At 50.8% G+C, this 22,565-nt stretch overlaps 5 protein-coding genes across 5 annotated transcripts; 2 read left to right on the top strand and 3 right to left on the bottom strand.

Moving 5' to 3' along the window:
- Positions 1–5,036: 5,036 nt before the first annotated feature.
- LOC128729136 (TWiK family of potassium channels protein 18) lies at positions 5,037–6,083 on the bottom strand. The gene has a single exon (XM_053822787.1). The coding sequence runs from the start codon at positions 6,081–6,083 to the stop codon at positions 5,037–5,039; it is 1,047 nt and encodes a 348-aa protein (XP_053678762.1).
- An 876-nt stretch (positions 6,084–6,959) lies between these two features.
- Positions 6,960–8,577, top strand: LOC128728434 (mitochondrial protein C2orf69 homolog). The gene is made up of 4 exons (XM_053822061.1): positions 6,960–7,232; positions 7,321–7,553; positions 7,621–7,756; positions 7,825–8,577. Exons 1-4 carry the CDS (start codon positions 6,960–6,962, stop codon positions 8,575–8,577), a joined length of 1,395 nt encoding a protein of 464 aa, XP_053678036.1.
- Positions 8,578–9,947: 1,370 nt separating this feature from the next.
- LOC128728510 (sterol regulatory element-binding protein 1) lies at positions 9,948–14,773 on the top strand. Its single transcript, XM_053822137.1, has 5 exons — positions 9,948–10,074; positions 10,159–13,015; positions 13,088–13,202; positions 13,499–13,672; positions 13,745–14,773. The coding sequence occupies exons 1-5, from the start codon at positions 9,948–9,950 to the stop codon at positions 14,093–14,095; spliced, it is 3,624 nt and encodes a 1,207-aa protein (XP_053678112.1). The 3' UTR covers positions 14,096–14,773.
- LOC128728432 (transcription factor 15) lies at positions 14,708–15,167 on the bottom strand. The gene is made up of 2 exons (XM_053822058.1): positions 15,058–15,167; positions 14,708–14,966 (listed from the first exon to the last, which is right to left on the bottom strand). Exons 1-2 carry the CDS (start codon positions 15,165–15,167, stop codon positions 14,708–14,710), a joined length of 369 nt encoding a protein of 122 aa, XP_053678033.1.
- A 1,442-nt stretch (positions 15,168–16,609) lies between these two features.
- LOC128728430 (proton channel OtopLc) lies at positions 16,610–21,643 on the bottom strand. The gene is made up of 5 exons (XM_053822054.1): positions 21,588–21,643; positions 18,695–19,276; positions 18,405–18,622; positions 17,948–18,337; positions 16,610–17,824 (listed from the first exon to the last, which is right to left on the bottom strand). The coding sequence occupies exons 1-5, from the start codon at positions 21,641–21,643 to the stop codon at positions 16,731–16,733; spliced, it is 2,340 nt and encodes a 779-aa protein (XP_053678029.1). The 3' UTR covers positions 16,610–16,730.
- Positions 21,644–22,565: the final 922 nt, after the last annotated feature.

Here is a 22,565-nt window from a genome sequence, read left to right as displayed (position 1 = left end):
TCCTCAACAAGATTGGTGAACGAACTTTATCATAGACTTCATGTATTTGTAACGATATTGAATCAGTTGCTCTTGGTCTCTCATGAGAGTTAACATGTCCAGACTAGTGGGATTCGAGTCTTGCGTCACTTGAGTCGGAAACTAACCCACTAACTATTAAGCTATGGAGTCCGTTAGCTGGCAGGTGCTGCTTATCATGTTCGTTGTTGTTTCCCATATACTATTTTGTTTCGGGATAGACGTTTCGTCTGTGCACAATATCTGGGGTCTGATCTTCTGACTCGCTCTTCTTTCACAAGTATCATTTCGTTTTTGTTTTTGCTGGGCACAATGGCTTGTGGGTCATCAACGATTCGCCATTAGTTTTAATGCAACATTTTGAGAACATGCGAAGAAATACCAAACGAGACATTTTGTCCTTAATAACGGGAGATCAAATCTTATTCACCACATTCTGTCCGTAGCAACCGTTGCAGCAAGCAAACCAGTAAATTAAACATTATATACTATAAAAAGATAAAAACAAAATGCTCAACAACTTGTATATTTGTGAGGAATTGGTCGGAGAGGAAGCTTTGGTTCCAGGCTCCTCGTTTTAACTAGACGATTCCCTCATCAACAATATGAATCATCAAAGTTCTGTGAAATGTGTAAAATCTAACAAGCGAAATGAAACTGGGAAATTCGTTGATGCCAATAGTATGATACTGCTAATGTGAAGAAAGCAAGAAAAAAGAGAGAAAGAGAGAGAAAGAAAGAGATAGAGATAAAGATAGAGAAAGAAGATAAAACCTCGCGCAACGAATGTCAAAAGGGAACAAAAAACGTAAGACAAAACAATATAAGTCTGAACAATGAATATAATGTGTATAAAATTGAGAAAGAGGAGAGCGAAAGCACTGCTTGTATATACTCTCGGTTCTGCCATACACTCCAAGCAAAACGTTGTCTTTTGTTTCGCTAAAATCTAACAAAACGGAAAGATGAATAGTAACGTAATATTTCACATGTAAATGTTCGCCTTGCTGTAGCAAGGTAAAATGAAACGTGAGTCCCAGTTAATAGGGCAAGGATAGAGAGGAATCTCTTATTTTCTTGCATTCTCTCCATCATATCGGGCAAACATCAACGTTTGATCGTGAACTCTAATCTTTCTCGCTCTTCGAATTAGCTGAACGGCTCGAAAGTAAACTTTAGAACAAACAATGAGAAAACAAAAACTATATATATATATCAGCGCTTGCGAATTATCATCGTTTTGCGTGAAACTAGTTACCAAGTTTGCAATGATTTCAACTTATCGATACTAAAGTATAGCGACCCGGTAGAGACTAACTGTACGTTTTATGTTGTTTCCGATCGGTTTTCGAAACCCTTCACCATGGCAACCAACCCCTCGTCGAACCTAAATCATCTCCTTCCCCGCATACAGTAACACATTGAAACCATACTTATAATCAATTTTTTATGCCAAAATAAGAGAAAAATCCACTATTGAATTACGTATTTCGCGGAAATTGTATATAAGTCATGATATTGCGGAAATGTTAGTACTCTCTCAACGGAACGTAAAACATGCACAAAGAGCGCTAAAGTTTAAAACATCTTCCTCGAAGAATATAAAGTATCGTATGAAATGCCATTCCCAAAAGCAAAACGGAATCTAAATAGAGCAGACGTATTGTCGAAAGTAACAATATAATACCTATAATAATATGAGAATAAAACAAATACAAATATGCATGGTAAAATTGCACAGACATAGTTTTTTATCACTCCCCTGCCCCCTCTCCCTCGCATACTCTTTTTTGCATGAAATATAAGAAGAATTTTAAAAAATAAATCTAAATGAATATAACACCGCAAAGATTTGATCGTATTTAACATAATCAATATATGTATACAATCAAACAATAAGAGGAATCAAATTATTGTGTAAAATAAAGATGAAGAAAACCAGCAGATCGTAAATACGCACAGGCGCCGATATAACCATGTAAAAGAACTAATAGACGTTATTAATATGGATAACAATTGAACTAAGAGGTTTTATTATGATAAGTGCAGCATACGTTTGAGAAAAGTAATGATTTAAGCGTCAGTAGTGATTTAAAACCCATGACATAGAATTTTTACAACACAGCAGAACATATTACTATAACGAGCGAGGCAGCAAGTGTCGATAGTTTTTATCGCAGAAACGGAAATAAAATGCCATGCTCAGCGATTGTCACCAGGTGATAATTAATACGATTGGAGTGAAAACACAATCTTTCAATTTAAACAAAATAGTCTAACAATGATACAATGCTTAATACTCTTATAGGCAACTACTGGGTTCCTTAGATAATCAATTATCTTTTCTGGATGTTTTCTAAATGAAAACAAAGGATAGTCTTATATATTTCTTAGAATTGAACGATTTGGAAACAAATTGCTACATTTGAAGAAGAAGGAGAAAAGAACATGGAACAACACGAAAAGAATATGAAATGATATCGAGGCCATCCTTTTTCTTCAAGGAAAAAAGTTGTAAAATAAAAAAAACATATTGAAAAAACTCTTAAATGTTCTCTTATGACAAAAATCAACCGTAATTTGTAAGCGTATACACATTTTGGTGTAATAGAAACTGTAGTATTATATTTTTTATTATTGATATGTACTTTAAATTAATTATGAAATTGCTGAAGGCATAAGTAAATAGAATCATACAATGCATTGACGGAATAGTACAGAACAAATTGAGAAATCCACGATATTATGGGGCAATACTTGTGTCTTCTTTCCTGAGCTACATTCATGATCATTGTACATTCATGGTCATTGTATGAATGTATATTATGCGAACCGTATAATCTTAGTATCCATAGAAATTCATCATACTAACGATGGGTTATTGTGGTTGGGAATGACGAAAGAAAATATTGAGAAATAAAGCTGATTGAATATGAATTGTTATTCTTTTTGGTACCGTCGAAATTTAATTTCAACGCAGACATTTCACAGGCCACATTGTACAACTGGCTGTTGACGTTAATTGAATGAAACTACTGTTGACATCCTAAACTTTTGCATTTTATGATCTGCAAATGTGTATGTCTGCGTCTTGTACTATCAAAGACTTAAATAAACGCCATTTACTACAAGGATTCGTTGGATTCTATTACTTTCTTACGTAATGAGAAGAATTGAACTCTAATTTAGCTAAGGTGAGATGAACATAATTTGTTAATTTACGCAATTCTTTAAAACTGACGAGTTTGCCTTTATATTACATTTGAGCTCCTATTTTTCATAGAATGAGAATAGTACTTCTTGGCATAAATTACGGCGGCATTTTGCGAAATTCGTTATATAAGCTGAAACATTTCATTGAAATATTTCACTGGCATTTGATTGCATCGTTTCGTGGAACATGTTGGTAACGGTTGATATTTACTTCAGATACTTACAGCTTCATCGTTAGAGTGATGTAACAAACGAGAAAGAAATTTAAAGTAATCTAACGATGTATAAGACACCATACTTTTACCACCTCGTTCAAAAGAAAACTATCGCGTTTTAAAGTGGCCATTTTTTTTGTTCTGTTAAACAAATAATGCCACGTGTTAAACAACAAAAAGATGATGTTGAGGGTTCTATACGCTCTCTAGTGTCTTTTTACAAATGCATCTCAGTTGCAGTGGCAGCAGAGACTGCATTTTCTGCATATTCGTTCGGTGTGCAGCCTAACTGGACTGAACTGTAAACCTTGGCCACTTTTGACGTTTCGTCTGCCATCAGCCGCTTTGAAATTGGCAGCCCTGTCGTGTGTGTATACAAGCGAAAATCGGTCTTCCAATACAAAGGGTGGGGGGCTCGAAAAAACACAACAGAAAGCGTTGCTGTCCCGGCTAGTGAGCATTTCTGTGTGAACGCGCGTGTTTTCCACCGTTTCGGTAGCGTTTCGTTTTCCGGCTCCGGTTTTATCGCTAGTTTTCACCATTTCCCCCAAACGGTCGTCATTTCCGCTGCCCAGAAGCGAACCCCGCGAGCTCGGTCGGTCCAGTCCGCCAGCGAAGGGAAAGGGCGGGCGTTGCAAAATCGAAGCCCGGTGACCCTGCCGGAGGATGTCTTTCTAGCCGTCCCTTCTCACGCGCGTGTATGTGTGTGTGCGTGTGTGTGTGCACGAGAGAAACAAAGGCTGCAATAAAACAAAGCAAAACAACAAAGCCCACAACAAGGAAGAAAGGAAAACGCACAACCAACGCGAAGCAGCCACCCGCGATGGCGCCCGCCATCTTCGGGATGTAATCAACTCCCCGGTCGAGGTGAACCGCACATTCGCTATCAGCAACAATTCCGCTCCTTCTCAGTCCACTCGGTCTACTCTGATCACCTTTCACCAATCAACGGACGATCCCATCGGGTCGGGTCATCGGACGAATTTCGCAGCGTAAGTACGGCAGCCAGAAGTGCGCCAAAGCTCACCCAATGTTTATGCTCTCTAACTCACAGTGTATGTGCGCGTGTGTGCGCGCCCTCCCACCCACACACACTGTTACGCTTCGATGCACCGGATGCAGGACGCTGGCTGTCCCGGTTGGGTTTCCGGTTTGGAAGAAGCTAGAGCTGAAAATTGGCCACCAGGGGGCGCGTTACATAAATACTCCGGATTTGTAGCACCTACTCACTCCTCCAGTCTGCCAATCGAACCGCGCATCTTCCGGTCAGCACACGTACGGCTATATATAGGCATAAATGTATGCTCGCACGCATGTTCCGTGGGTTGGTGGGACGATGCAGGGCGACGCAGGCGAGATGTAGGAATTCGGAACACATTACGGAAAGATTTTTTTTGTTTTATTGAAGTGCCTTGAGCGCGCTTGCTTACTGTGCGTGGCGCCTCCCTTATGCTAATCCGATACGTGTAAATACTAATACAACATGATGAGGGAACATTGGCTGCCCCTTTGGCGGTACTGCTAGACGGAGGGCAGGTGGAAGATGGCGGGGTGACGGGGGCTGGAATTGTTCGCGGATCAAATCGTGCGCTAGTCGTAGTACTGCGAGTCCTTCGTACCGCAACATTTCGCAAACTTCGAGCTCAGATCCTCGAGACAGAGGCGCGTGTCCTCCTTGATCTCTTGCATTTTGATGCGGACCTCTTCACGCATCAGGATGTAGCACATCGCGACCAGGCCCATGCCGAGCAGCATGTAGACGAAGTTGATTACCAGCTTGGTCGGTTTGCCGCTCTGCGAATCAAGGATGTTCGCACCCGGCACGAGATCTCCGATGCCGATTTTGCATAGGCTCGTAACGCAGAAGTAGGCCGAATCGAGGTAGGTCCATTTTTCCCATTCCGCGAACATGATCGTACCGGTTGCGATGTAGATCGTGATCACCCAGAGACACGCCGTCGTCGGCACGATGATGCGCTTCCGAGGCGCCAGCCCAGGACCTTCCTCCAGAGCTAACCCACCGTCCTCATCGCTCCGATGGCTGCACTCATGGAACCAGGTGTACAACCACTTAAACGTCGACGCCAACACCTTGCCCATGTTCATGAAGTACAGGATATAGAGCGGGATGCCGAACGTGGCGTAGATGACGGTCGCGCCCTTACCCCACGCCGTCCTGGGCACCATATTACCGTAACCGATCATCGTGAAAACGGCGAGACAGAACATGAGCGCGGCCGGGAAATTCCACACTTCCTCCGGCGGGCGGCCATCGTACCCGCGCCGGATCGCTTCCGCGAAGTCATCCTGATAGCGCTTCAGCACGAGATCCGCCTCGTAATGCCACACGGAGCTGTTGAACAGGTTCAGCTGCTCGGTCACGTCCCACAGCTCGGCGGCACAGTTCCGGCGCAACGTCGCAACCTGCTCGATCAGCGGGTTTGGCTCGCGGGTTTCAATCGACATGAAGCTGGCCGCACCGACGAGGGCATACGCCACGATTAACCCGCCAACACCGACCTGCGTGCACATAAACGCCACGAACTTGCGGCAGCAGTCCTTCACACGCTCGCGCGGATCGCTGATTGTGGTGGAGGATGAGCCGCGGCTCCGCACCGACGAACGCTGTCGGATCATTGATGGCCGGTTGCTTGATGCGCTCTCCTGATACTGTCTACCTTGTGGTCCAGCTGGACCAGCGCCTACACACGAACGATGGCTCGAAACACTCGAACTCGTTCCCGACCCGGGTTCTGGAAGTTGCTGGAGTTTGCTGCGCCAATTGCAGGTTCTCTTCACACACGCACGCACGCACGCACACAAACGCTTGGTTCTTCACTCGCACATCCGGCCACACTGTGTGTATGTTTTTTCGTTGCACCAGCTGCACCCACTCGGTAGCTGGCTTCCCTGGCGTGCTGCTGACACGGATAATATCGCTCCGGATGAACCGACCGACCACCACGCTCGGTATCTACGGCGTTGTCTGCCCCAAACCGCGAGATGCGCGTCTGCTTCGCAATGTGGAGTAAATTTAGACGCAAACAAGAACTAATTTTAAACTTTACACCGCGAGATACCAGCGCGCGCGCTGGGCACCATACGTGCTGTTGCGCGCGCGTATGCGTACCCCGAAACGATCTGTATGCTCACCCTCGGGTGTGTGTGTGTGTGTACGCGAAGGGCCAATCGCACGATGGAAAAGGGGGAAGGGTTCCATGTGGTCATCAATCTTTCAGCGCCCTAGAACGGATTTCTCGATCCCTCACCCCCTGTGTGTGTGTGTGTGTCTGTGTGTGTCGTAAACCGCAGGAATGCGGGACAACCTAACCTGGTGTCCTTCTGGTGGTGCCCCACCTCACATCACCCCCTCCATCTTCCTTCCCTCCACAAAGATGGCAAAGGATAAAAGGTTGTTCATGCTGCGCACCTCTATTGTCGTTCGTTTCAGGGTGCTTTGAGGTGCGTAAATTGTGGATGTAACATACCGACCGACGTGAGCGGATGTAAATCATGAGCAACGTGCGGTGTAACGAACCATCGCCAACGGCGACCACCTCCAGCAAGGACACGGATCCCGACACGGGACCCTCGATTGCGGCGTTCCAACCGGTGGCTGGCACAGGCACGGGACAACCGAGCAATAAAGGCAACCCTTGCCGGATTAACGGCGTCAAGGGTTACCAGAACCGTATCAACAGTATTATCTACTGCCCACCGCTGCTGCGCGGCAGTTCGCAGAAGGACAAATGCACCGCCATCGTTTACTTTGGTGGGGACGTGCAGGTAAGGAGTGGGACGCGCCGGCTGAGTGGTGAGGGGTGACGAAATCCCGCTGAATGTGTGCCTTTTGGTTCACCCCCTTTTCCGGCAGGATATCCCGGAAAAGATGGAGCTAAATCGGGACAACAAGAACTACATCAAATGGAACCTAGAGAACACGGCGGTACTGCTGCGAGAATCCTTTCCACACTCACACATCGTCGTCGTGCGCCCGGGAAGGATGGAGTACAACACATTCAGCTGCTTCGACAACTTCGTACGGGGCAACAACGCCGGCATTCCGGATCACACGCCCATGCACTACTCACTGCAGCACCTAGAAGAGTAAGCATAGACGTTTGGACTTTGACTAATTCGCAGCACCAAACTCACGCACTATTGTTCGCTCTAGGTTGCTGATAAACCTGACGAAAAAGCTCACTAAACCTATCCTGGATCAGGACTTCCTGCACAAGCTGCTGAACGCGTCCAGCTCGAAAGGATACGCGAGTGATGGGCCGTGCAAGCAAAGCAGTGACATTTTGCAAGTAAGTACGGAGGCAATAGCCACGGTTGTGGGTCGGATGCGTTTCTAAGGGGGCACCTTTTACCGCAGAGCAATATCTACGATGCGCCCGGTAGCGAGATGGCGACTGGGCCGCGCCTGAACGAGCTGCTTTGGTGGCGTGAAAATCTTAACCTCGATAAAGCCAGCCTCAAGCTGATCGGTTTTAGCAAAGGTTGCGTGGTGCTGAACCAGTTCATCTACGAGTTTCACTACTACAAAACGCTCACGCCGGACGACAGCACGATGATGCGGTTGGTGTCACGCATCACCGACATGTACTGGCTGGATGGAGGGCACGGTGGCGGTAAGAACACCTGGATTACGTCCCGAAGCCTGCTCGAGACGTTGTGCCGGTTGTGCATCAACGTGCACGTGCACGTGACCCCATATCAGATCCAGGACGATCATCGTCCGTGGATCCGGAAGGAGGAGAAAGCCTTCACCGACCTGCTGAAGCGGCTTGGTGCGGCGTTTGACCGCACGCTCTACCCGAGCGAGGCCAACTCCACCAACCTGTACACGCACTTCGACGTGCTGAACCGGTTTCGGCAGCACCAGCTCAATTTGTTCTCACAGCAGCTGCACCAAACGGCCCAACCGCCCACGCTGGGCCAGCACGCCGGCACCTACCGGCCGGGTGATGACGAGGTCGCCACAATGCCGGTTGACCCGGGCGAGTATGTGGCCGGTATGGGGCGGGAGGCGCTCGAGGCGGACCCCGGAGACGGCGAGGATACACCGATGCCACCAACCGAGGCGATGCAACCGATCGAGCCGGAGGGCGAGCTGCAGGACAACTGACAATCGGATCGCGAGCGCATGAACTTCATCTCGGTGTTCATCTAGAGCGGTGTGGCCAGCGGTCCGGGCACGGCGATGTGTACATCATCGAAGCGACGAAGATTGCCATGTTAGCTCGTACGGTTGCATTCCTCCGCCTCACTCAATTTCTCTCTTTCTCGGTTTAGTATGTAGGGCGCCAAACACGCGTTTGTCCTTTCTGCCCTGTTTTTCCTGTACATTTAAGTATTCCTGCTAGCATTTGCGCATTACTCGCCACTTACTACACATTGCAGTAAAATACGATAGGTTCTTGCGAGATGTCGAGGTGCGAGGGCGAGCCGCTTCCAACAGAACGCTTGTCTCTTTCCTGGTGCGCCAGTTCAGGGCCGACCCGATGGTCGATTGCAGTAAGCTTTCAAGCCCTAGCACGCGACTTAGCATTTGGTTTACCCCGTGTAGGAGAGATTGGCAAGAGTTTCGTATCAAATACAATAACTACCCCTTTTAATTGCAATCAGCTAGCTGTGTTAGAAGCCAACGGGCGGTAATTTTAAACGACCATTACGCGTTCTGCTCTCTGTTCAACGGTAGCCCCTAAATGTAGTGTGAAACGTTTCCTTGTAATTGCGTTTTACGGGTTGCCCTCTCCCGTAGCGTTTTGCTCAATTCATTGTACATTTATCGGTAATGGAAACGCCCGCACACCCTCGGGCTTTTTATCTTCTTCAATTAAAATAAAGAATATTTTGATTAAACACGCCGCAGGCCATTGCGTATCGCGCCAAGTAGGGGCAGTCGTTATACGCAACTCATCAGCTATGTAGTATAAACCTTGATGACAACACTACCGGGCTACTGCGTACGAGCACGTGCTGTCAAAGTCAGCAATGGAACAATGTCTAGCAAATTCATGCGCCATAACATTGGCCTACGTTGCATCAATAAACCATTCAACGCAATACTATCGCCCTCAACCATCAGCAATCAGTGACCGTCGACTCAAAGCCGCCCTGACCCTATCGAATAACCATTGAAACGCGGATAAATTGCAGAATGCTGAGCGTCCTGTGAGCCTTAATTTGCGCCGTTTGGTTTGGCATCGTACGCAACCAACATTTAGGATGAGTGACGTCACGCGTGTACAAAATCATACGATGCTGAATGGAGGGCGCTGATTGGTCGAGACGGTATGATCTGATGTTTGCATCAGATCGTCAACAGTGCGTTGTGTTGTCAAGTTGCAACCAAGCAACATAATTGAGTAGTTGTGTTTGCATCCAGCAACCCGGTGTGGTGCGTTGATTTTGGTCACAGTAAGTTGTTAAAATAAAAACACGTGACAGAAAGCACGTTTCGTTTGACCGTTGCAAAGTGGAAAAGATATCAAAATGGAGCAGGAAGGAGGGTGGAACGATCCGTTTCCACCGCATGATATGTTTTACGCGGGGTCAAACTTCAAGGAGGACGATCTCGACATGAACGACATGAATGATATTAGCGAGATCGCGGATATGTGTGAGTATGCAGTTTTTGGGACCTTCTTTTGCCGGTAAGGATATGCCAGACGTTTCACCTCCGCGTTTGTTTTACCGCCAGTAGATCAATTGAACGAGGAAAAGCTGATGAACATGATGGCAGAGGACTTTCTGTCCAGCTACAGCTGGGAGGACACCGTAAACGATTCCTCGGCATCTGCAGCATCATCCTCTAAAGTGGCCGGTCCAGCCCCAGCGAGCAGTGTGCTCGTAAAGGAAGAGTGTCTAGTTGTGGAGACTCCGAGTGCTGCAGTACCAGTCGAGGCGACGACGATATACCCTAGCGAATCGCTGGTTGTGGTACCCAAACCAGGCACACCTCTGCAGTCGTCACAGGAAGAAAAACACGTCGTCATATGTCCTGCACCACCGCCACAACCCTTACAGCAGAACCTCACCACAGTCATTCCATCGTCCGTGATGATTACAGCCCCAGTTCAGGCTCAACTCACGACAGCGGCCACAACGGTGACGGCACGACCCGTCGTTTTGGCCCCGAATCGTCCTAACATAGCCCCAGCTACGGTATCCTCGAACACGCCAACACTCGTGGTGCAGAATGGGCGCGGTGCTGTTCGACAGGCGTATGCCAAGAAAATTGCCCCAGCAACAACACCGCAGCAACCGGCCAACATTCTGCCCAACATTGCGAACGTGCGCGTCCAGAACCTGGTGGCAAATGGGCAGCATTTGATGCAGCAACTGGTCGCACTGCAAACGGTGGACAAACAGTCGGTGTTCCTGCCAGCGAACACGCCCGTTATCTACACAAACGCGAACATGCACTCGATTGCGAATCCACCGTCGGTTACGAGCGGTACGGTGACGGTAAAGGCGAATCCGAACATCCACACGCTGGTGAACACGCTAAACGGGCCGATCCTGACGGCTGGCATTCCGGTGGTGTTGGATACGCCAGCTTCGGTAACACCGGTAGCACCGGCTGCAGGATCCGACCCGGCTAAGGTGCAACTGAGCCGACTACAACCGGCTGGCATGCCGAAGGTTAAGGAAGTGAAGCGATCCGCACACAATGCCATCGAGCGGCGCTACCGGACGTCCATCAACAGCTGCATAATCGAGCTGAAGAACATCGTCGTGGGTGTTGACGCGAAGCTGAACAAATCGGCCATCCTGCGCAAAGCGATCGATCACATCCGGCACCTGCAGAAGCAGAACAATCTGCTCAAGCAGGAGAATATGGCGTTCAAGATGCGCGCCACCGACCAGAAGCACTCGCTCAAGGACCTGCTGGTTGGTCAGAACCTAACGGATGGTTTAATGGCCGGTCCAATCACACCGCCACGCAGCGACGAATCGAACCCATCCTCATCGCCGGCACGTTCGGAAAGTTCTATGCCAGGTTCACCGTTTGCCGGATCCGGCACACTATCACCGGCCGGAGACGATCTGATGGATGACGAGATGATGTACGGACTCGGCGGGATGTCCTCGAACACCCGGCTCACGTATTGCATGTTCATGCTGACCGTGTTGGTCGTCAACCCGTTCGGTAGCCTGATGTCCTTTGCTGGTGGTTCCGATGATGTGGCTGAGGAACTTGGCACGACTCGACGCATCCTTGCGGTGGAGGAATCCTTCTCGTGGGCGCGTATCTCCTCCACCCTACTGTTGGGGTTGGTCAACTTCCTGCTAATGGCATTCTGCCTCATCCGGATGCTCGTGTACGGTGACCCGGTGTTGCCAGCACGCTCGCGAGCCTCTAACGAATACTGGAAGCACAAGAAGCAGTCCGATCTGGAATTCCGGCGTGGCAACGCGGATGCCTCGTACCGTGAAGCGAAGCTGTGTCTGCAGTCCTTTGGCTTATCGTTGCCTTCGACGCGTCTGGAACGTTTCTCGACCACTGGATGGCAATTTGTGCGCATGTTTTTTCACCGTTTGTACGTGGGTCGGTGGCTTTCTCGCCGGACCGGTGGTTTATTCAAACCGGAAGGTGAACGAATGCACGCGTTACATTCAGCTCGCGAACTGGCACTGCTCTACCACCGACTACACCAGCTACATCTCGTTATGGACCGGTCAGACGCAAATGGGCTTATGATGAGCTTGTGTGCGGTCAATATGGCGGAAACGGCCGCTGCGGTCATGTCCGTGGATGATACGATCGAGATATACCTGTTGGCCGCTTTGCGTGTTAAGCGCAGTTATCCCGGGTTATTGCAGTACTATTGCCGATATTACCTGGCCAAAGCGAAGCAGTTGGCCAGTGAACACACGAGTCGCCGTTTCCGGTGGTTGTTCACCGCGTACGGCTTCCAGTTTCTCACCACCAGCCTTTTCCGGTATGGTGAGCGAGCGGATGAATCCGACGGACTCTTCACCACGCTCTGCAATAGTGCCGATCCGCTTGAGTACGTAATGCGCGAGTATCGGCTGAATCTACTGCAACAAGCCATCCAGCTGTTGGTCGGATCTGGCCATGAACGTACTCCTTGGGCACCAGCTAAATCCGCAACCGTAACATCGTCGACTGTGGCTGCTGTTTCGGCCTCTGGATCATCCGGCGTTAGTGGCGCTTCCACCGGTCAGTCTGGGAAGGACTCGAAGGACGAACATGGGGAAAAAGCACCAACGGAATCGGGAGATCTCGCTCCCTCAGCGGGTGGTGTTAGCAGTGATGTTCTGCGGTTTACCGAACTGTTGCAGGGAACGTTAGGACTCGAGAGACCGGCTCCATTCGATGCGTGCCACGTGCATGGAACAGGTTGTTGCTTCGACGAGTTAGCACACTGGTGGTGTCATTTGCTGCGTGTAGCAGGATTTTGGTTGTTGGGTGAGGACGAACTGGCCGAGGCGTTGTACGTGCACGTCGAAACGGTGCCGTCTGTGCTGCAGCAATCGGAAGATCCACTTGCCCGTGCACTTTTGCTCGCTTTCCACTCCAAACGGGGTCTCATGTAGGTTTACATCTCGTGCACAATTGCACAACAGCGCTTTATCATTCATCTCATTTGCTTTTTCTTTTTTAGCACCCGAACGGAGTCGGATTTTGAGTCGATTTTTAACACGTGCAATGCGAGCAGCCACTTCCTGGAGGATAGCCTCACGGGTAACATCTGCAAGACACCGAGCCGTTTGAAGCTGGTGAGTAAGGAAGCCTGTTTTCTTGGGGGGGGTTTTAATTCGTTAAAAAAACCGACCCCAACCGGCTGCATTCGACGTTTGTGTCCCTCCTTCGGGTGCATTGTAGTTGCATTGCACTTTCCGTGTTGGCAAGTGGTGCAGTACTTCTGCAATGCATCCCCAAGGTGCCAGCTCGCTCAGAAGCGGACCATATCAGCGCGGATCACTTCCCCACACAAAGTGCAGACGAGCGGCCCAACTGACAGACTGCCTTCCGGTTAATGGCTTCCCTTTCTTTCTCTCTGGTATTATTTCAGCTGTCTCAATTACTCGCCTGCGACTGGCTGCTGGAAGCGCGAACCGCCCTGTGGGAGATCGAAAAGGATGCGAACTATGGCCAACATCAAGCGCATCAAACCGTCCCGGGCAAGATACTGGCCGCATTCCAGGCCGACCTGAATCTGCTCCGGTTGGTGACGAGCAAGTTTCCGGTTCGTGTGCTACTCTCGTCTTGCTCTATGTTCTGCCATTGCTAACTCCATCTTTTGGACCATCTTCCACAGAATGCACAGTCGCGCGTGTTCTTGTACGAAGCCGTATGCCGGCTGATGGCCGGAGCTGCACCGGGTCCAACGCAACAGCTGCTCGATCGAAGCTTACGTCAGCGTAACTCCCGCTCATCACTCATCTGCGGAAAGGATCGATCGGCTCAGCTCGAAGGTGGCCGTGAAAGAGCTGCCGCTTTATATGTCGCCTGTAAGCACCTTCCGGCGCCCTGTCTATCGTCACCGGGTGAACGAGCTGGCATGCTGGAAGAGGCCGCTAAAACGCTGGAAAAGATCGGCGACAAGAAACGGTTGCAGCAGTGCTATCAGCTGATGAAATCGTTGGGCAGTGGCAGTGTGACGAATTAGAAGGGATGCAGATTTGCTTCTGCTACAAATCACCCAACCCACACGTTTGCACGCGTGCGCTGGTTATAACAATTAGCTTTGATAAGTTTTAGTGTGCTTCGTACTATTAAGCTAGCTATTTATCATTTTATCTACCGTACTATTTTTTGGGTGTTTTTGTTATGTTTTCTTGCGGCTTTAAACCACATAGTGTGAGGTTTCTTTCAATAGGGTTTTAATAGGGGCCTCGATTTTACTTATTCTGACGTCATCTGGTCACCGATTTCATAAGCACACAATGCACTTTCGATGTGCAATATATTAAGTTCTTAAGCTTTATTCCACGATGCGGTTGATCGTTCGTCTTACGTGCTAGTCTCCACGTCACTCATTCTCTCTCTCTCTCTGTTTCTTGCTCTCATCCCGTGCTCACACACATGCACCCACAAACACACATACAAAGCACATATATACGTGGAGCGGTACATATAATTATCCACACTCGTAGTGTTTGTAGCCGTTGGCTATAACTTGTTAAGTCTAAAATAAAGTGCCCAAATGGACGCAAACTTCGCTGGTCGCTGGTTCCTGGCGCGCTCCGGAAGTCATCACCGAAAGAAATGGCCGCCAGCATTAGCTTTTGTCGAACGTGACACAAAACGTGCAGATAGGTGGCCGCGCAGGTGGTTCATCCGGTTGTTCCGATAGACCCTCCGACCGCTGGTGCCCGATCGTATCGACGCATGGCCGCTGTCCATTTCCAGTAACGAGCACCGCGATCAGGTGCGAGATGTAGCTCTTCGCGAGCCGCAACGTTTCGATCTTGGACAGCTTCCGGTTGCGCGGTTCCGTCGGTATCAGCTGGCGCAGGTTGTTGAACGCCGAGTTGACGCTGCCGGTGGTACGCGTGGTGTTCTTTTTTGCGTGAGGTAGGGTTCACATCGAAAAAGGGTTCGGTTGATAGGGCAGATGGGCGAGCTCACCTGTGCGTTCGATAGCGTTCACGTGCGTTCGCCTGCAACCGTTGATCGAAGCTCATCTGCACGTCCCGGCCAGATTCGGTTGAGTGTGTCGTTCGCCGGTTACGGTTCATCTTGCTGCTTGGCACAGCCTCCGGTTTTGTACGCGGCCTGGTTTGGACTGAGCCCTCCAAAACCGGAGGACTGAGCCCTCAGCTGCCCCACAGACAACCACCCTGCTGTGGCGCCGATACTTCCGACGACATCCTCCGAGCGACATCCGACACCCGCACAGTTGGTGAAGACATTAGCTCTTACGCGCGTCAGTGTGAGAGAGAGAGACCCTTGTAAGAGGCCACTTGTTAGAGGCCGCGTGACGAATGGCAAACAAACAAATTACCCGCACCCCCTCCCCGTCGGGGGCCCTTCACCCCCTCGGTTTGAAGGGACACGAGGGGGGTTAGGCGCAAAAATGCGATCCGATATATTTATGGGTTAATGAGGTCGGTCGAGATTTCTCGTGAGCGATAACGCAGATGTTCCGGAACGATTTTCAACCCCCCAACCCTTCTTAACCACCCCTTCGGAGGGATGTTCGCGAGCGAGAGAGAGAGAAAGAGAGTTTCTTCCGGGACGCTCTTCGCGCCTGGGCATGTCTCGCACTTCTCGCAGTCTCTCATCCCTTCGCATTTCCTTTTGCGATGGCCCTTTTCCTTTTGCGATGGAGGGGTTAAGGGTTAAGGGTGGAAGCGGGCGGGCGGAAGGAATAAATAAATCAAACCGTGATTCGGGAGCCGTTCGGTCCCCGGGATCAGGGTCGAGTGAGATATTAACCGTCGTTTGTTGTTTTAAGTGAACGTTGTTTTGGGATAGTTTTTTTCTCTCTCTCTTTCTCTCTCTCGTTTTCCTTTTTTATTCTACTCCGTTTCGCGGCTTTCTTCTCGAGCACATGTTGCTTTGGTTGCCTAAATCCACCGCAGCAGCCCTTTCGAGAGGGTGTGGATTCGAACGAACCGAAAGAAGAAAGTGAAACAAAAACATACACACACACGAAACAAGGCCTTTAAAAAAACAGATCGCAACGACGAAAACGTAAACTGTCGCAACTCGACTCCGAGGCTAATACTGCTTGTTCGAACATTATGGGAATGATTTAGGGGCGCGATTCGTGACCGGACGGGCGATGTGCCAGCATTTGTGTGTGTGTGTGTGTGTGTGGTTTTAATGAGCCTCCGCCTTTTTGACATCATGCTAAGTGGTTGTTTTGTCCCGACCGTGACGATTTGCGGCCTAATCGACTGCTGATTAGCACACGCTCGATTCCGAGAATAGCTCGATTTGTGTCCTCCGAATGTTAGTGCAACTGGCTTGAAGGTGAACCGAAGGTCACGGGGTTAGGTGTTGGGTGATTGGGCACGTCGCGAAGGATACGAAGGCTCGCATCGAGGAAGGATCGAGCCCGAATGAAAAGTGACAAATTTAAATCCATTTTAGAATGGACACAATGGGTCCTAATAGTGGCGTTTATGTCTCGCAATTTCGACTCCCTACTCGTGTAAAGCTGTACAGAGGGTTTTAGGAGGCAGTGCGTTGGAAATCAACCCCTGCAGCTGGCGAAATCAATATCTACAAAACGTGTGCGCGTGCGTCCGACAATAAGTAAGTAAACGTAAAAGATAACACCGACCAACCGACCGCTAGTGGTGGTCGGTGATCTTCACCTTGTAGGTGGACTTCCACACCTCGAACAGGCAGATGGTTGAGTGGAATCGGTAAAAGATGGCGAGTGGCATCGAGACGTGTGTGATGACCGTCCAGGCCCAGGTGCCGAAGAAGGTGAGGTGGGATGGCCGGAAGCTGGCACGACCCTTGATGAGTGTGTTGATGAACCACATCGCCATGTTGGCCACGAGCAGGAAGGTGACGATCTCACGACCTGGTTTGGTTCGGTTCTGGCGTGCCCCACGGCATTTGCGCCATACCGCGTTGAGGATGAAGAGTGTCTGGATCGAGGTCTGGATGAGGCTGAACAACTCCGCAACTAAACCTTCGCGAGCTCCCCGTACACCTTGCCGCATGGAGAAGTAGCTCCCGACGATGCTGAACATGCCGTACACGTAGACCCCGGTCTGAGCTAGCACCAACAGTGTACAGTCGAGGCTAATCGAGCCAGCATGGTGATCATTCTTCTTCCGCTGGTACTTCAGATCACGCATCTTAAGCATCGCAACGACGACAGCAACCGCGGTTAGTGCGTACATCAATGTCTCCGCGATCGTTACCTCCTGAATCGCGAAGTACTCGTATCCAGGCTCGTCATACAGCACGAAGTACATGATGAGGCAGATGATGGTGAGCACTGTCAGCAGAATACCACCGAACATGCCTCGGTGAGCACGTGAGCAGTCGACCGAGAAGTGATGGGCACTCTTTGGACCTGCACCTGTCTGCACCTTGATCGAACTACGCCGCGTCCGGTCGATCTCAGCGATCGTCTTCACCTTCTTCCACATCTCATACAGGATGACGGCACAGATCAGTGAGTACTCGATCGTACACGGGAACAGGAATGGTGACACATTCTGCACCAGCGAACCCATGATGTTGGTGCGTTGACATTCGACGTACTCCGCCGAATCACCTTCTCCTGTTACTGCTGCTACGGCTCGGCGAACCAGTGTGTGGTTGACACTTTCCAACAGCTCTTCGGAGGACCCTTCGGTGGTTGGTGTCACACTAGTGGTGGTGGTGGTAGTGGTGGGAACTACTGCGTGGACCTCGAGACTCGCACCTGTTCGCGAAATGCAAGAAGACACCGTCAGTTGACGCTTGACAGGTGTGACATCGGAGTTGGAGGTTTTTGACCTCCTCTAGGTGCACTAGACTCATCATAATCTCCATGACAGACGCTTACCGTTTGTGTGATGTGCTGCGTGTGCGAGATGGTGAATTTCGTGCTTTGTCTCCTCAACCAACACGTACAACCACTCACACAGGTTGGTGGCGACCATGTGCATGAGACCGAATCGCGCAAACACCTTATGCCGGGCCATATCTAGATCGGAGGTGTTAAGAAAGATGAACTGCATCTGCACGAGGGAAAGGATCATCCGAGCAGCCGGTGTCAACGCGATGAAGATACTCGAACAGCCTGGTGAGGCGTTCAGCTCAAAGTACTGCCCAAACTCCAGCCCGGAGTACACCATCGTGCCAATGCCGAAAGCGATCGCACCCACGCGCAGGTAGAAGCTGCCAAAGTGTGGGATGCGCTTCTTCACTGACGGACCTGAGCTCGTCTTTTCATCTGCCAGAGGTACAAGAGGTGTTAGAAGCTGTGCTGTATCTCTGCGTAAGGTGGAGCAAGAACTTACGGTAGTTCTTGATCAGCGTCAAGACGGCACGACGTCGCATCGTAGACGCGTACACGAAGATCACGAACGCAATACTGACGGTGTACAGGAACAGGTAGAACCCCTGGTACACATTGGCAGGTATCTGGGATGACAGGATCTCGGTGACCGGGAGTGCGATACCCAGAATGACGATAATCTTCGCATACAACGCCGACAAGGCCGTGCTGAGTGCGTCACTGCGAAAAAGAACGATACTCGATGTCGTCACCAGTTCACTCGTCAACACAGATCACCTGACGTCTACTTACTCTCCAAACCGGCGATTCTTGCGGCGAGACTCGAGTGCCTGTTCACTGAGCGGTCCGTGTGATGGAGGTAGTTGACTCAACGACACCTTGCTGCCCATGTTTGACTCGAGCTCAGCGGCATGATGTCGACGTCCCGGTAGCCAGGCTAATGAACCTCGCCGGATAGCGGACATCAGTGATGGTTTGACGTGTCCATTACCTGGTCCATCGGGAGACACCACAGAAGAGCGTCTAGGATATGGATCGGGACCTGCACCATTCCTGCGGGACTCTAGCCCCTCCGGGATCTGATCCAGCATGGTGTTTGAGCCGTGATGGTGTCCACCGTACTTCTGGCCACCTGCTTTACCACCTGAGAGGATGGAACCGGCCGGGCGGCTCACGAGCTGAATTCCGTCGTCCTGTTCGTCGGTCCGCGGCACCGACAGGTACTGTGCACCGTCCTTCGTTGTAGCCAGTGCTGTATGGGCATCGTCCCCACGTGACGTGCCCTTCTGCCGTTGCTCCTCTTCCTCCTCCTCTTCCTCGCCGACGGGCGCCGTGGTTCCGTTCAGTGACGCTAGCTCGCTCTCCAGCTGCTCACTGCAAAATCAGACACCACGTTCGTGCGAGGTTAGTGATCGAAGTGAACAACTTTTTGGGGTGCCCAAACTATTACACCGATTACGTGCGATTAAACGCACCTTATCTCGGCGCTACCGGGTGGAGTACTTCGCTAACAGTTAACAGGATTGTGGCAGAGATTGTTGCGTAACCCAATAAGAGGGAGCTCGGCATCGACACAACGACTGACTCTGCAGACACCTTGGCGGTCCAGGAGGAACGCACACAAACACACACACACACACACACCCTTACCCGTCACGAGATGATGGATGAGCGACGTCAGCACGGCAGATCGAAACGCCGTTCAACGCGGCAATGGCAGCAGCACGAGACCTGGACCGGTTGCGTCCGCGTGATGTCCGCGCAGAGCAAGGACTGAGGCCACCCGCTCGGTGGCGTACGTCAAAACAATCAAGTGGCAGGTGACAAGACCCGCAACGATACGGCGCTTATCAGGTCTCTCGGAGGGAGCGAAAACAAAAAACGGCAATCGATACGGGTGCCGATTGCCAGTGCGCGATAGTTATCCTCGCGTCGATATCGGAGCGCGAAAGTGCACTGCCTGCTGAAAAGCCGCACCTCAGCGCCTAGTTTCGTTTAGGCGCAAGATGCCTCGTTAGCACCTCACACCCGATCGATTGGGTGGGATTGGGGCGAATGCAAATTGCGACAATTACGATTATCGACCGGAGGGTGGCACATCACGCTCTCGGTGGCTGACCAAATTCACCCACCTCGCAATCAAACGCAAAACGGACACGTTCGCACGTGGCACGTTGCGCACGACATGCCGCAATGGTGCGCAATTTGCTCGTGCGAGCACGCGTTCCGGTTCCGGTTGACCTGCGAAGGATAACACCGCCCGATGTTCGGTTGCGTCTGTGGCCTTCTATACGACGGTTTAAGCGATAAGGTGACTAGAGAGAGGTATATGGTGCCCACAAGCGATAGTTACCTCCGTGTGCCGATGGTGACCCGATCGGGAACCGATGATAGCCGATCTGCTTCGACCGCTCGTGGCCAGAGCGATCTGCCCCCAAATGGGGGCTTGACGTCCAATGGCAGCTCTCCAACGATCATCGTCTCCTTTTCGTTTGATCGCTTGCGTTCTTCTTTACGCTTCTCCCCGTAGCTAGTGTGTGGGGTTTGATCGGTGAGCGGCCATGGTTTGTGGTTGTTTTTTTTTCTACCCAAAAGGGGGGCTCGAAAGATCTAACCACGAATGGGGGGGCTAGTCGGGGCCTCTCACTCACTACTAGATTAATTGCGCACGTGCCACTGAACGTGCGGGTGTGCGTGCGATTAATTAATTGATTAATTTTGTTCTCAATCGTTCACGTTCTCTCTTTCTCTCTCTCGCACGCGCTTTTGAATTGAATAAGGGTCGAAGGGAGTTGATGATGTGCAAAATGCGCCCTGCGACGCGCAACTAAGTGCGCGTATCGCACTCACACGGTCTTTTATACGGAGGTGAACTACCCGGGCGGGTCACCACCGCCCCCAAACCTCCCACTCCCTTCCTTTCCCCTGATATGCAACCGACCTCCACACCTTCCGGGGCCCCGCGAAACGCCTCGCGAATGGGTTAGACAATTAGCGACCCGCGACTGCGATTTATGCCCTCATTTTGTTCTTTTCGCGTGCCATTCCGTTGCCGTTCGCTGCGTGACAGCGCCACTGTAACGATCACCGGCTGTCAACCCGCTTGCCTCTATTAGAACGCAAAGCGGAGCTGGAATGGTGGAACGGTTAGCATTAATGCACTCATTCCCGAGCCCACCGGAGCCACACAGTCTGAGCCGTTTAGCACTCAGGAGCCTTGCAGAACGTTCGCTGCACGCAGCTCGTCATCATCTGTCACCTGTGTTGGGACGTCTCGGTGGGGACGCGTCACTCGTATGTCACGAGTGAGACTGCACCACGTGCGCGAACACCGTTGCGAGTTCGTGATGTTGGACCGTGATGTCCTTCGATCCTTACTGGAGGTAGTGTAGTGTTAGGTACCGGCATGCGGTACTTCTAAACTTGCGGATCAACTTTGTGGAGCACCGCATGAGTCATGAAGTCAGCTCAAAAAACCCACATCATAAAACATCTAGACCCCCTTGCGAGGTGAGCTGATCTTCATCTCATGACTCGACAAGTTCAAGGTCTAGAGATTGCACCTCTCGAGAGGACGTCTCCCGGGGGATTGGATGGGCTAATCTTGTGGCTACATCCCGATAAGCACCCGCCGGTTTCGGGTATTGCGCAACGATAGCGTACGATGTTTGACAGAACGACTCACCTGAAGGAGACGGAGTTCTTCTTGAGCAGCTTACCGCTGGGTACGCTGAAGGACATGACGATCTCCCGCAACTACTGCTAACTACTGGGTTGATTGAGTACGATAGTTCCGTTTGGGGGTGGTTCGTTGTACCACACTTTGTGCCACAAAACACGGACCGTGTAACTCCTTCTCCAGTGCTCAGGAAGTCCGCACGGACAGCTCGCGGGATGACCACTGAATTTTGGATACACCTGACGGTGTTGGCGCGTGGCACCAACGGGCAGAACTTGTCGCCGCTTTTATCTAGCAAGAACTGATGCGTACGTCTGGGGTAAGAGATAACACCCGTGAACACCTTCTCTTGCGTTCGCACACACACACACACTCACACACACGCACAAACCACTCGGGCACGCACTCGTGGGGAAATAAACGCAAACGAACTGCGAGCGTGCTATCTGAGCCCCCTCGAGAGCCCGCCAAGCAGCGGGTCCAATCAGCTGGTAGCCAATCAATTTTGTCTAATTGAACGTCTGCTCAGATCGGTTCACTTATTAGCGCCCTCTAGGTGGGTTATCTGCGAGGACCTGCGCGAGGACCGCGGGAAGAGGAGAAGGCTACTGCGGGCACCTAATTTGGGCAGCCCGGGGAGGTTTTCTTTCTTTTCCTTTGCTTTCCAGGTGGGTTTGATTGCGATTCCAGGCATGCGACCAGGCAAGGCGTCATCTGCCGGCACCTCGACTCTAAGCTGCGGTGGATCCGTGGATAGGAGGAAGTTGCACGAGATGAGCGTGATGTAAGTGTTGCCAATTTTCGTCCTCTTCTTCTTCTGCTGGTGTTCGTTCTCGTCAGTTTGCTCCCCCACGATGGGTGCTCTCGAGCTGACAGACGCGCGTCTAGGTGACGATCGGTGTTCCAACTGAGCCTAACTCCGGTGGAGGACCTCGTGTTTCGCGTGGTCCACAAATAAGGGAGGGGGGGGGGAGAGGTGCGGTG

The sequence above is a fragment of the Anopheles nili genome, chromosome X (assembly GCF_943737925.1).
Source record: "Anopheles nili chromosome X, idAnoNiliSN_F5_01, whole genome shotgun sequence".
NCBI classification, from domain to species: Eukaryota; Metazoa; Arthropoda; class Insecta; order Diptera; family Culicidae; genus Anopheles; species Anopheles nili.
This window is presented reverse-complemented; position numbering and strand designations above follow the sequence as displayed.

Coding starts and splice junctions, on each gene's coding strand:
- LOC128729136 (XM_053822787.1), bottom strand. CDS start 6,083: ATGATCCGACAGCGTTCGTCGGTGCGGAGCCGCGGCTCATCCTCCACC.
- LOC128728434 (XM_053822061.1), top strand. CDS start 6,960: ATGAGCAACGTGCGGTGTAACGAACCATCGCCAACGGCGACCACCTCC. Junction 7,233..7,320: donor ACTTTGGTGGGGACGTGCAG/GTAAGGAGTGGG, acceptor CTTTTCCGGCAG/GATATCCCGGAAAAGATGGA. Junction 7,757..7,824: donor AAAGCAGTGACATTTTGCAA/GTAAGTACGGAG, acceptor CTTTTACCGCAG/AGCAATATCTACGATGCGCC.
- LOC128728510 (XM_053822137.1), top strand. CDS start 9,948: ATGGAGCAGGAAGGAGGGTGGAACGATCCGTTTCCACCGCATGATATG. Junction 13,016..13,087: donor CACTCCAAACGGGGTCTCAT/GTAGGTTTACAT, acceptor TTTCTTTTTTAG/CACCCGAACGGAGTCGGATT. Junction 13,203..13,498: donor CACCGAGCCGTTTGAAGCTG/GTGAGTAAGGAA, acceptor GTATTATTTCAG/CTGTCTCAATTACTCGCCTG.
- LOC128728432 (XM_053822058.1), bottom strand. CDS start 15,167: ATGAACCGTAACCGGCGAACGACACACTCAACCGAATCTGGCCGGGAC. Junction 14,967..15,057: donor GAACGCTATCGAACGCACAG/GTGAGCTCGCCC, acceptor TACCACCGGCAG/CGTCAACTCGGCGTTCAACA.
- LOC128728430 (XM_053822054.1), bottom strand. CDS start 21,643: ATGTCCTTCAGCGTACCCAGCGGTAAGCTGCTCAAGAAGAACTCCGTC. Junction 19,277..21,587: donor AAGAACTCCGTCTCCTTCAG/GTGAGTCGTTCT, acceptor CTGATTTTGCAG/TGAGCAGCTGGAGAGCGAGC. Junction 18,623..18,694: donor AAGAATCGCCGGTTTGGAGA/GTAAGTAGACGT, acceptor TCTTTTTCGCAG/TGACGCACTCAGCACGGCCT.